The following is a 12,795-nucleotide window of genomic DNA, read 5'->3' as shown; positions in this document are numbered from 1 at the left end:
TTGTAGATGTGTGTCTATGTTCTGTCTACCCCAATCCACTGTGAATGGCGTACTATCTTGTTAAAAACCCACCAAATGTACAGTACAATAGCATGCCACAATCAAATTTTAACACATATCTTAGGATCATGGAGTGAGCAAAAGACAGTGTATAGAAACAGCACAATGGCTTAAGCTATACACACATTCTCCGTGGGCACCCTGGGATGTACGTGTTTTTTTGAGTTGACAGGCACAGCAATAAAACGAAAATGACTGTGTGTGTTGAAGCTGAAACTGTAGTGTTTTCATTTGTACTGAAATAGAGGGACAGAGGGAAATATAACCACAAAGATCATACGAAAGAATAAGAAAGAGAAAATGGGAATAGAGAAAAAAGTAGGGAAAACGGGAATGGAAGACAGAGGAAGTGGCTGCTAAGAATAAACCTAAATAGTTATAAGGAGATAAGGAGAAAAAATATTCAGTTGGAGTCTCTATTAAGCTGAAACATTTGAGACTGTGACTGTTTTTATTAATATATTTCCGTGCATAGTTTTAACTTTAACAGAGTATTACAAAATTTTGAGCGTTACAAAATTGGCAACAAAGGAACAAACTTCACATTGTTCCAGTGAACCTGGATAGTGTTTTCAGCTCCCTCTCTGCTATTTCTACCTGTCTATAGCCAGCAGTCAAAAACTTACACTTACAAAATCTGACACATCGATAACAATTATCCAGCCATCAACAGCCTAAGACAAGCTCGCTGCTTCTTTTATTAGGCTCCCATTGCACATTATACTTGTCATAGAGATCAGCATTTATACCAATTAAAACATAATTAATATTGCTTATTACTGGGAAATCTCATCAGACATATAGTGGCCAACCCCGAGGGCAGCAAAATGGGGGTCCATCATTCTCCTAATGGAACAAGACGACCAGCTCAATTATAGCTGTCTATCAATGTCACCACTAGGGATAAATTACTTGATTTTTTTACCCTGTTTTTTTCTTCTTTGCTTTTCTGGTTCTGATTGACTTTTAATTTGTTTTTGAGGTGGAGAGGGAAAAAAGCACAGTGTCACATATCATTAGAGTTATTAATGAGAGAGAGCTCATGATTGGTGGGCTGCCTTGTTTGCTTCTGAAAAAGTGGCCTTGTCGACCATCAAAAGGCTTTTGTTTACCAGACAGCAACACAAACAACATTGGCGTCAATTTCACCTGCTGTGACCCACCACATTGTTAATTTGCTTGCTCATTTTGCTCTGCTTTCAAATGAGGCTAATTGCATTGCGATTGTATTTGATAGACAAAGAAAATCAGGTACACACATTTGTGATTTTGATTGCTTTGAATCAGACAACTGGTAATAGGCCATTAAATTGACTGGGTTATTGGTAACAGCTTCATAACTATAGCTGTCTACATGAAAGCTTACTCCAAGGAAGTTAACAACTACTTGTGAAGGAATGTGTGCAGACATTTTCCTCACTTGCTGATCAACTTATCAAAGAGAGAATGTCACACACAATCAAGAACACCTAAACACAAATGAGTCGATGAACTTATAACACTGTGCATATTTCCCCTCAGGCATTGATAGTGGACAGCTTATTTTTCATTCCCTTCATGCGAGGTCTTCCACTATGCCATGAATAAGAATCTCTGCAACATGATGCCTGCAGAATCCAAACCCTGTAAACTCCCCTCAGGCATTTTTGCAGACCTTGTCCTTAAGTACAAGCTGTTCCTCAAGGTACAAGGTGTTGTGAAAAGGCAACTCGACCTCTTGAGGTAGTCCTCACAGAATGAAGAAGTTCCACACTACTCTTGGGTTTTGCTTTACCTCTAGATCTCTGAGCACAGGATGTTCCTCGATGCCAGGGAAGAGGACCCTCATGGTGTACGTCCTGTAGTCCAGGAAGGGGATTCCTGCTCCATCGAGGTCACTGGTCAGCTCATGGATGTCTGTCTGGAGCTCCGCAAAGGCTGAGGAACAAGCCAGATGCACAAACCAGTTTGTTTTTATGGCAACATCACTACCTTATAACAACTTTTTTAAAAAATATATTTTTGTGGCTGTGGAACTTCTGCTTATTGATAGCACACAATACCAAATAGGTACACAGAAGAAGGCAGACCTCCGCCAAGGTCACAGGTGGAAGTTACAGCCCTGTCAGTGCTAAGCCACCCTCCTTTTTTGCAAAGCTGCTGGCATAGGACACGTCCCTTTCAGTTCATCAGCATGGACATTCGGTCATAGAAGAGATGGTGACTTTGATCACCACCTCCTACAGACAAAGGCTAGATGAATCTTCAACCTGGGCATTCTTTGCCCTGGCGATCTCAATGAGGAACTGGACTTTAGCAATATATTCCTGTGAATTTGTATATGTTCAGTTTGCTTGATGTGATTTACTGTTGGCATGCCACCATTAATTTGACCCTCACAGGTCTCCTCCTGGTTTTTATTACATATGATGTAATAACTCGTCTTTTCTCTGTTTCCAGTGACATGTCAGCACTACACTCTTGATGTTGTCTGTGGAAGAGCGCCAAATTTGAAATGTGTTGCTTAATAATCTAGTAGCTGCATCACCAAGACAGTTTATTGTGTTTGCTTTGAAGTGCCTCTTAGTTTGGAGTAATAAGATAAACAAATAAAACTTTTTTTGTTCTCCAGCACCGCAAAGTTCCCACCTTCTTCATTTCAGTCGGTCAGTGCCACCTGGACTATGACCAATGCCCCCATCAGGTTTGGAAATTATTGCGAAGTTACTGCTAAGTCCCACCCATTGCAATGACCCCTTCAGCCCGAAAGCTCAAAAATGGCTGGCTCACAACCAATCTTCCTACCATGCTTCATGCAAATCCATCCTGTATTTTTTGAGTTACCCTGCTGACAAAAGGACAAATGGATGGACACAGGTGATCACATAACCCCCCTGCTGGAGGTTTTACCTCCTTGGTAGAGGTAATTTGATTTGTTTGTTAGATAGCATGCAGAAAATATGATGGGGCTAGAGGAGACATAGCAAAGGTCATGGACTGGATTCAAAAGCATGACTTTGGAAGTACAAACTATGTGTTTAACTCACTGATCTACCAGCAGATGCTTCATAGAGCATTTATATTTCTGCTGCATCCTACTTGATTAGCCTCATTACACCATCTGGAGCCCATAATCTCTTCTCCTATTCTTAATACTGTTATAGGAAAGGAGTTCATAGGATGCAGATGACTCACAGGATAAAGCCAGTGGGTTACGCCAATGACAATTTGTTCTCACCAGATTTGCCTGGTCAAACTGGACAAATAATATTTGCAAACATTTACAAACTTAAATGCATGTGTCGAGGAAAAAAAAAAACCCTCCAGAAATGTACTGAGCCCAACGCCGACGAGTGTCTCCCTCTTACCCTCTTTACACTCCAGCGCCACACGTGACTCCAGGTTATCCATCTGCATCTGCAGCCTCTTCAGGGTCAAATCACTCTCACGAGACTTGCGTTTGTAGGCGATGAGCACCACCACAATGAAGAGGATGAGCAGGGCTCCGGCTGCTGCAATGCCAATGATGGCTGTGCTGCTCAGAGGGCTGTCTGACGCGATGTGGACCACGCCTGGGGAAAACTCGATGCCACCCACACGTGCCTTGACAGAGATGGCAAGAAAGTGAGAAGCAGGGGATTGCCACATTAATGTACATAAATGCATCTTTTTGCCTCTGAAAACTTTATTTTGGGGGAATCTAAGCCTTTCCAGGGTTGTGGCATAGAACTAAGACACACTGACATATGATAGAAGAGGTTGAGTGTAAGGACAGCTTAGCTTAACTCTCAATTTAAGAAATAACTAGCTGGAAGAACTTCAATACTTCATATATTCTGACCTTAGAAGAGGAGAAATAAGAGGCAATCAAATCTACAAAGAACTATAATGATAGACTGTTCCTCAGGGCAAAGACATAACCCATATGTTTTATGAACCATAATATTGTCTCTCTCAATCACTTTTGGGTCTGCAGAGCATTTCTGTCTGGGAAATCATTCTGCGTGAACATCACTCATAGTTTATCAACATCAAACCTGAGGAGAGGCAGACAGACTCCCTTGTGGTTCGGTGTGTGTGTATTTGTATGCGTTCTTGTGGATGAGCCCACTGTTTCACAGTAATGTGTCTGTCTCTTTCTATGGCTCTGGGTCCAGGTGGTGGGGTCAGGAAGCGTATCGCTCAAAGTGGTCCCTCTCAGAACCACAAATGGAACGTTTATTGAGTTTGCCTGCGCCCTAATCCGTCTTATTGAGGGCTTATTTGTTTGTTTCTCTTGTCTGCTTGTGGGCAGTAACAGGAACCACATGGCTGATTGGATTAGAGCTCTAGTCTGTCTGGAAGTGGACAAGGAGATAGATGGAAAGCAGCACGAGGAATGTCTGTCTGTCTGTCAAGCTGTCAATCGATCTGTAGGTCTGTCTGTCTTTTCCATGGTGCCTGTCTAACTGTCATGTCTCTCTCTCTCTCTCTCTCTCTCACACACACACACACACTTTCTTTCTCTCTCTCTCACACACTCTCTCACTCTCACTCTTTCATCTTTGTAAGCATGTGTTGTGTCACTCACCAGGACCTTGTGGCGTCCCGTCAGGTTGGGTGACTCACACAGCAGCTGGGTGTCTGACACAGTTAACATGCAGGGCTCCTCGCCAATTAGAACTGTGTAGTTCAGCTTTCCGTTTCCACTATTGGTCGGTGGAAGGAAGTTCCGCCCCTGGATGAAAATATTGATGCATGATCAAAGTAGGTATCATTTTAGTGACTATATAGCTATATAAATCAATCTGCAAAATGACCCTGAATACATATATAACAGGACAGCCACTGCAATTAGAGTGAACATAACTAGAGTTCTGTCAGTGAAATCAATTGATGCATATGTGATAAGTGATGATTTCCATGAATATTGGCAGAGCTGTCTGTGCCTAATCCAAGATGGGTTTTGACATTGAGTAAGGTTCTGATAGTCTAACACAAACTGATCGAAACACATTAAATCAATAGAACCTCTGTGTGTGTGTGTGTGTGTGTGTGTGTGTGTGTGTGTGTGTGTGTGTGTGAGTTCGAGAGATATCAATACCTTCAGTATAATGGGTGAGCCAGGCTTCAGCTCCAACACCCCAGAGGGACTAAGTGGCTCAAACTCAGGGTTAGGGTAGTAGATAAAGTTGGTGTTGTTGAGAGCCATCAGAGCCTGAACGTCGTCCAGTTTGAAGCCAAACTCATCAGGCCTCTCGGGCACCTCTCGCTGCCGGGCCAGGCTGATGGGCAGCTCTGGGGCCTGGCACAGCATGGAGGTGGAGCTCAACACCTGGCACAGCTGGTAAAGCACAGAGAGAGAGAGGGGGAGGTATGGTGGTAATATTTGTGAATGACATGGAATCTTTAGATAAGAATCTTTAGTTATTTAAGGTAAAGATGTGAGTTACATGACACAAATAAATATTACTTTCATGCACAAACGCCCAGTTTTGTAATTATAAATCAAAAATTTGTAATTTTTGATGGTGTGAGATGGTGGTAAGGTGCTGAGGTGCTTTTATACTATTAAAATCATTCATTTACGCAATATTTTATACTTCATGCTACGGTCAAGCTACCTCATAAACATATCAAACGGGACACTCACTATTACCAGCTATCTTTTTGCAACCCCTTGTGTGACAGCTCTACACTCTTACAGCCAATTGAACATGCACCTACTGTTTGTGAGGCTATCTGCTGACTTAGTGCATGCCTTTCATGTCACAGGTTTACATTTCAATAAGCCCACTGAAGGTTGGATCTAATCGATTCAAATTGGACACTCCCCCCTTCCAGAAGTGCAAAGTAGAACCTGTTGGAGTATTCCCCCTCAAAGGAAGCCACCAAATGAGGTGCAGTTAGAGAGTATGTGGCAGTCTCTCTTTCCACCACAGTGGGTCTTTGATGTGTGAAGATACGGCAGTGATAACTAGGTCCTACCCGACCTTCATTTCCCTCCAGAAAGACCCACTCCACTTCTGTATCCCCTGCCCTGTTTTCTTTATTCTTCTCTGTGATCTTTTCTTCTCTTTCTCTCATTGAGTCCCTCTCATTCTCTCACTCATCTATATACCTCTCAGCTACTAAATTAGTGTCTCTCACAGCCTTTTTCAGTCTATCTTCTCTTGCTGTATTATTCGTTCATTGTCTTTGCCCTTTTCTTTCACTTGACGTGAAGCCTCCTCAAAATTTTCCTCTTTATTCTTCTTTTATTCACACCTTTGAGCCAGTTTTGTAAACAACAACAGACTGTCCGATCTGTCATTGTCATGCAGCACGCCCTTCAATATCCCTGCAACATCTCCATTCCTCTCTGTCTCTCTGTCAGGGCATTGACAAATCAACCAGCATAGGTGGTAGTGGTGGCAGGATAGGTGCGACGAAAGGGGGCTGACAAAAAGAGACTTCACTCCTTCATTCACCGATATTTCACATCTCCACAGTAACCTCTGCCATGCACCTCACTCAAACAGAAGTCACTATAGCCTGTCACTCTAATTGGATCCTTGCACATGAAACTTGAAAAATCCTGCAAGGTCTTCAGAACCTCCCTGACATGCACCCTGCACCACTGCTGAAGGGAGGTAATTGCAAGGAAACCTTTACTGTATGTGTGCAGAACTTACTTGATATTTAAAAGTGGTTTGGATATTTCATTTTTTTCTCTTTCACACAGTGAAAAACGTCTTACAAATATGTAAGATTGAATTATGGTAGATATAATGATAGAATTGAGAAACTGGGATGTGGCAGCAAATTAACTTCTCCTAGACCTGATTCAAGTTGCTTTGCTCAAGACACAATGCCCAGTACAGACTCACAGAGACAGGATTAGCGCCTTTTGTTGTTCCCTCATCTTTCAATCAGATCACAGAGACCCTTGTACGGCTATGTCTACGCTCCTATGGGAGAACAGATTCAATCTGCAGCAAAAGAGGGGTGGAAGAATTCGATATGGGCCACTCTGCATGTTTTGTAGCTCAGTGTCAAAACTTGATCTGTTTTTTTTTTTCTTCTTTTTTTTCTTTTTATGTTGACTTCATCGACTTTAATTATTTACTTTGATGTGGCACTGGGGCATACTGTAGTTGCTGTCATTTTCTATAGCATCATTTGAGAGTTCTAGTTGCCCAGAGTAGTTGAAGAATTAAAAACACTCATAGTGCTGCTGACCTCTCATTGACCGCGCGTGTGTGTGTGTGTGTGTCATGTGTGAGTGTGTGTGTGTGTATGTGTGCTCACTCACATTGAGTGTCTCGCGGTTGTTGTACTTGGCTCTGATGAGTGGGGTTTGAATGATGTCCAGGTTAGTTCCAGTCACTGTCACTGGTGTGTGTCCACTGCGGGGGAAAGAGGACAGAGGTCAGTAAACAGGTTAAAATCACAAGTAAGGACTCTTCTCAGTCAAATGTCAGTCTCTCCCTCTCACACTGCTATGCATATAGAGCACAGATCACAGTGTAACCTGCATTATAGAGATCACAGTTAAGGGATCAGCCGCTTATATGGTTCCAGAGTGTGGGCCTAATGTGTAATAAAGCTGAATAAATACATAGGAGAACAAGAAAAAGCTAGACTCAAGGGCCTTCAATAGTTTTATATACTGTATTTTATTATATTCGAATTATACAGTAACTTAATTTGTATTTTGAAAAGTGTTTGAGTCAGCTGTGCTGTATTTTGAAACAGCAAATTCAGTACATAGAGAAGCTGTCTGTTTCATTACTTTATTTTCATGTAATAAATGTGCAAATGTCAATTAGATGGCCATCTAGATAAACAAATCAGTTATAATAATGATTTGCTTACAGTGATAAATTTGGCCAGGATGGACATGATCACTGTAAGTAGTTTCCACTATATATATATTTGTGTTTGTGGTATAATGAGAAAATGGCAATGAGTGAGACAGGGGCTAGCAGACAGAGCAAACTATAGTATGTCTACTATTTCAACACTTGGGTATATGTGAATAATGCAGTACAAAGCTGCCTTGCTGACTGTTGAAATGTACAGCGCAACCACCAAATAGCATAATCACCCCTACTGGCTCTCCCATCAAACCCATCAAACTCTCGCATGCCCTTCCATCATACCTGAAGATGCTCCATTCGGGCTCTATCTTGGTGATGGTGGGATCTTCCACATATTCAAATCGCAGGTCTTTCTGGAGGTGGGCTCTGTCCACGCTCACTGACACAGAAACATTTCCGTAGCCATGCAGTGAAGCATGGGATCGGCAGGTGATCCACTGGCCCCCTCTCCTGAAGATGTTGAGATGAAATATTGTGATGAGTCAGTGCAATGTCATTGTTAAACTATCCTACAGGGAAAAAAACATGCCCAAAGGCGGGTAGATGGTACCATGGAATTACCTAAAGTACTGTAAAACTTATAATCCTTATGACAATCTGATATGTGGTTTCAATTTGTCTTTAAGATGTTCCTGATTTTGAAAACCAAGATTCATCTATCATCGCTCAAGTCATTTTTCAATGTCGGTGTGGACCAGAAATACAGAGATGTCTGCTATAAAAGTTATTGATTGTGGATCAGAAAAGTGGTTCAAGTCTTATTGCGCCTATAGATTTCTCTCGGGGATTTCATCCTGACCACACAGCTGATAGACTCATGACTCAGAAAAGAGTCAAAATTCTTAGGCTGAATGATAATTTAAACCCTGATATCAATGTTCCCACTTAGGCTAGCTGAATGGTTGGTTAAGTTGACATGGATGAATTTTTCACTGACTGAACTTGAAATTGTGCAGTGAACAATGTTCAGGGTTCTATTAATCTTGCTCCTTTTCCAAGTAATGCCATGAACTACTATTTCAAATTATTAGTGAAATTACTGTTACTAATTAAAAAAAAAAAAAACAGTTGCAACTTTGGCTATTACATCTTGCTTTTACCAAGTGAAGGTCTCACACTGAGTGCTCACATACCTCTCCACCAGTTTGTTTTCAGGATATTTAGTCAATGACATACTTTATGTGGACACAAGAATTACCAACACCATCACTATACATTTGCACCATTTGTGTTCCCTGTTCACTGAGAGAGGGGTACCCAAGAAATATAACTGAGTTACCAGTAAATAAGTGTAACTAATTACTGCTCCTAGGGAGTACCAAGTAAAAACATTACCTTTGAGATGAGCAGTGAGTCATGATGTATCACTTATGCTTTTTGTAAAGAGCCCAACAGTGGCGTTGACTAAGCTTGGAGCTGCCTGGTTTCCATGTGGCTGACAAGGTCCCACCCGGCTGTCCACCACTAACCTCAGGTAAGTGCACGGCTGGTCCTTGAACATGACTGACACGTTGCTCCCTGCATCCAGGTGGCTCCCGGTGATGTTGACGACGGTTCCTCCGGACACTGGCCCTCGACTGGGCTTGAGGTGCATTAGCCTTGGGACCTGCCATGGGGCAGAGGTTGAAGGGTCACGGGTCAATCAGAGGGTGACAGTGTGAATCAACACAGAAATATGAATGACACATAACAATGAATGTCTAGTAGACAATGTATTCATCACTGCCTTAAATTTACAGGCTAAGAGATCAATCAACCAATTGGTCAAAGGTCAATTTGACATACCAGAGTCATAAATATGTTTTACTTTATGGTCTTATATAGTTAGTTTATAACCACTGACTGATTAATTGTATTAACTGATTTTACTCTAAATAAAGCTGGGACCCCAAATGACTTGTGAACATGTTTACACATGACCTGAGTACAGGTGTCTTATAATGGGGCTTTAGGCTCCAGAATAAATTGATTCGATTAAGGTTCCAAACTGAAAGAAGTATTATATATTCCTTGGCCTGCCCCCAGTAATTCTATCTAGGAATCTCCTTTCAAATCAAAGTGATAGAGACACTGCTGTAGCAGGGAGTGCAGCGAGCCGGGGATACAGTAAATCCCACTCAAGTTCATTTGGCCTGTTTATAATCTCATCACCAGCCTGCTGTGTCGTGTGACATCTAGACCTAACATCATATAATCCTGTACAGGAATCCCACTGAGGAATAAACCTAGCACCCATTAATAGGTGGCAGTAAAAATGGTTACGCTGCATAAAATGAGTACATAATGGCAACAAGTGAACTGCATTTCACACTGTGTGTGTGAGTGCCATTTCTTTTTTTTAACTGTGCAGCACTTAGAGCAGAGCTTTGAGGAAACCGAGTGTGTATGTTTTTGTGTGTTTGTGGCAGTATGTGCTTGTGCAAACTTGCCAAAAAAGTTCCCTTTATAGCCTTAAGTGTCCCTTTTCCATCCTAGGCTCATTAGTGGCTGCCAAATATGTCACACCTCTGGTACATACATGAGAAAACTGCTGAGATAGACTCATGGCCACAACATGTTGGATCACAGCCAAACATACAGTCACACAGCTACATGCATGTTATTAACACAGTGGGAGAGGACAGAGACTAAAACAGCTGGGTGCTAACATGCAGGGGTGATGGAAGGGTGACTGGAGTGAAGATGAGTGCCTTTCTACAAATAAGGCAAAACAACTCATGAGTTCATCTTACAGTTTTCAGGGGGGAAAAAAAAAATCACACACTGTATGAGTATCTAAAATAGTCCGCGGAGAACCTACGACCTAGTGAAGTGCACTTAAGAGCAGTCTTTATGGAAAATGGTTTTAGCGTACTATGTATAAAAAAAGGTGATGCCACTGCAATGAAGGATTGAAAAATCTGATGGTCTCTACTGTAGTATGTATTTATTTTCATCACAAAATACCTAACCCTGTTTCATGAAAAAAAAAATCTTGAGTTAAAAAGAGCACAAACAGTTGGATAAGGAGACTCACCACAAAGTAGTAGTACTTGGAGGACTTTGCCATGAACTCTGGTCTGCACTCGCCGAACCCAACACAGACCTGCACATACCCAGTATACTGACTCTTCTCCGCTTTACCCATCTCACACACAATCCTGCAAACACAAACAAGAAACACAAACATCAGTGTGGAATGTATAATAAAAATAAAGAGACACATGTACTGTGGAAACATACATACAAGCACAGACAAACATGGACACACACAAAAACTTGTATGCATGCACACACACAAATACCTGTCCAAAAACCTGGCAAATGCAGTGTTTTGCTGCAGTGCTTCTGTGTGTGAGCTGCAAACTGTGGCCTTGCCAGCAGAGCGCAGAGCAGCTCTCTTAATAAGAATGGCTGTAATCCCATGTTAAAACCTCAATAAAATAATGTGTTATTTGGCAGGGAGGTTCACCTCCCTCACACTGCCAACTCATGGGAGACGAAAGAAAAAAGCCTCTATCCTTTTACATATGACCTCAAAAACTCCTCTTCCTCTCTTCCGCTAGCTCAGCATTTGCTTAGAAAGTGCTGGCACTTAACTTACTTTCTTAGCAAAAGAAGGAGCTCTGGGTTTGTTGATAAGCCACTTTTAAACTAGTTTGAAATAATTTGATGGGCGGCACCTGTCCAGGACCAAATCACTGGATTAAATTTTAATGTCACCTAAATGTAACCTCCTGAACTTTATGGAATTGCATGTGTCTGTGTGAGAGAGATGCTATGTAATATGAGAGCTAAGCTGCTCTTCGCTGCGTTTTTCTTAGCAAATACAAGTCATCTGTAAAGCTGTGGCAACTTGAACTTCCATAAAAACTCCAATCTCCTCCAGTCTACAGACAAGGCCACTTTGGCCTTAGTTTACCTGTCACAGTCTCTCTCTGTCTCGCTCTCCCTCTCTCTCACATACAGACACACACACCAAGCAGTGAGTACACTGTCTTATGAAGTAGACTTTAGGCTGAAGTGTGGGGCTTGCATGAGGTAAGACAATGGAAGAAGAGTGTGTGTTGGTGTGTGACTCAAATGTATTGATCCCTTTAGTGCGGCAAAGTGCCTCAGCTGTGGTCAGACTACTTTCAGTGGGATGGTGTCGGGGAAAGAGAGATCAAAAATATTCCATTGAAATCATAATGATTTGTCTGTGGTGCATTTCAGACCTCCCCCAAGGGTTTCAGTGCCATCGTTAAAAGGCTGTTGGCTTCATAGTGAAGGATGTTGTTTTAACATTGTGGTCAAGTAGTAAACTACAAAATGACTGGTTGACAAATCTGTTGCTATTTGGACAGGCTATAAATTCTCACTGATGAAATGAATGAATTACTGTTAGACAGAGATTATTAAGACCATTAATAATGAATTTATCTCTTGTTATAGCTGCTATCGGCTGGCAGCTGTCATCACTGTAAAATATGACTTACCGCATAGCAGGGATGTAACTTGATGCTAACAATAAGAGTTACTACTGAGGAGGGGCTATTTGCTACTTAGTTCTGCCAATGTTTTTTCTTTAGTTATCGATGTATAATGTGACTTACTGTTCAGCTGGGATGTATCCCTCACGCACGGGCGTGCATTCCACTTCGGCCACCTTCACGTTACCCTGAATTTCTCTGAAATCCAGCCCCAGGTTTTCACCGCGGATCGTCACCAGCGTGCCTCCCTCTCTGGGACCTCGCAGAGGGGTGATCTGTTGAAATACAATTTACACTGACTTTTTGTTCCTAAGTAACAGGTTTTATTACACTGTACAAAGCACACTACTGTCAGTCTAAGTTGCGATGGAGAAGAGGAGTATGAGCAGTCTTTTAATTAAAACCTTAAGTGTCAGCAGACAAACAGCAGTATTACCCTGTGAGTGGCAAAAACAAACCGCTAG

General features: G+C 41.8%; 1 protein-coding gene across 1 annotated transcript in view; it reads right to left on the bottom strand.

Annotated features, from left to right (window-relative positions):
• Positions 1 to 12,795, bottom strand: part of plxna4 (plexin A4) — a 277,609-nt gene that overhangs the window by 43,856 nt on the left and 220,958 nt on the right. The window contains exons 13-21 of the mRNA XM_030045687.1: positions 12,455 to 12,606; positions 10,897 to 11,020; positions 9,350 to 9,486; positions 8,163 to 8,330; positions 7,313 to 7,406; positions 5,123 to 5,362; positions 4,610 to 4,756; positions 3,408 to 3,642; positions 1,835 to 1,977 (exon numbers count right to left, since the gene is read on the bottom strand). Coding sequence (XP_029901547.1) covers positions 1,835 to 1,977; positions 3,408 to 3,642; positions 4,610 to 4,756; positions 5,123 to 5,362; positions 7,313 to 7,406; positions 8,163 to 8,330; positions 9,350 to 9,486; positions 10,897 to 11,020; positions 12,455 to 12,606 — 1,440 coding nt within the window. The remainder of the gene's footprint in view (positions 1 to 1,834; positions 1,978 to 3,407; positions 3,643 to 4,609; positions 4,757 to 5,122; positions 5,363 to 7,312; positions 7,407 to 8,162; positions 8,331 to 9,349; positions 9,487 to 10,896; positions 11,021 to 12,454; positions 12,607 to 12,795) is intronic.

This window comes from Myripristis murdjan, chromosome 23, assembly GCF_902150065.1.
Source record: "Myripristis murdjan chromosome 23, fMyrMur1.1, whole genome shotgun sequence".
NCBI classification, from domain to species: Eukaryota; Metazoa; Chordata; class Actinopteri; order Holocentriformes; family Holocentridae; genus Myripristis; species Myripristis murdjan.
The sequence above is the reverse complement of the archived record's forward strand: the minus strand, read 5'-3'. Positions and strand labels throughout refer to the sequence as shown.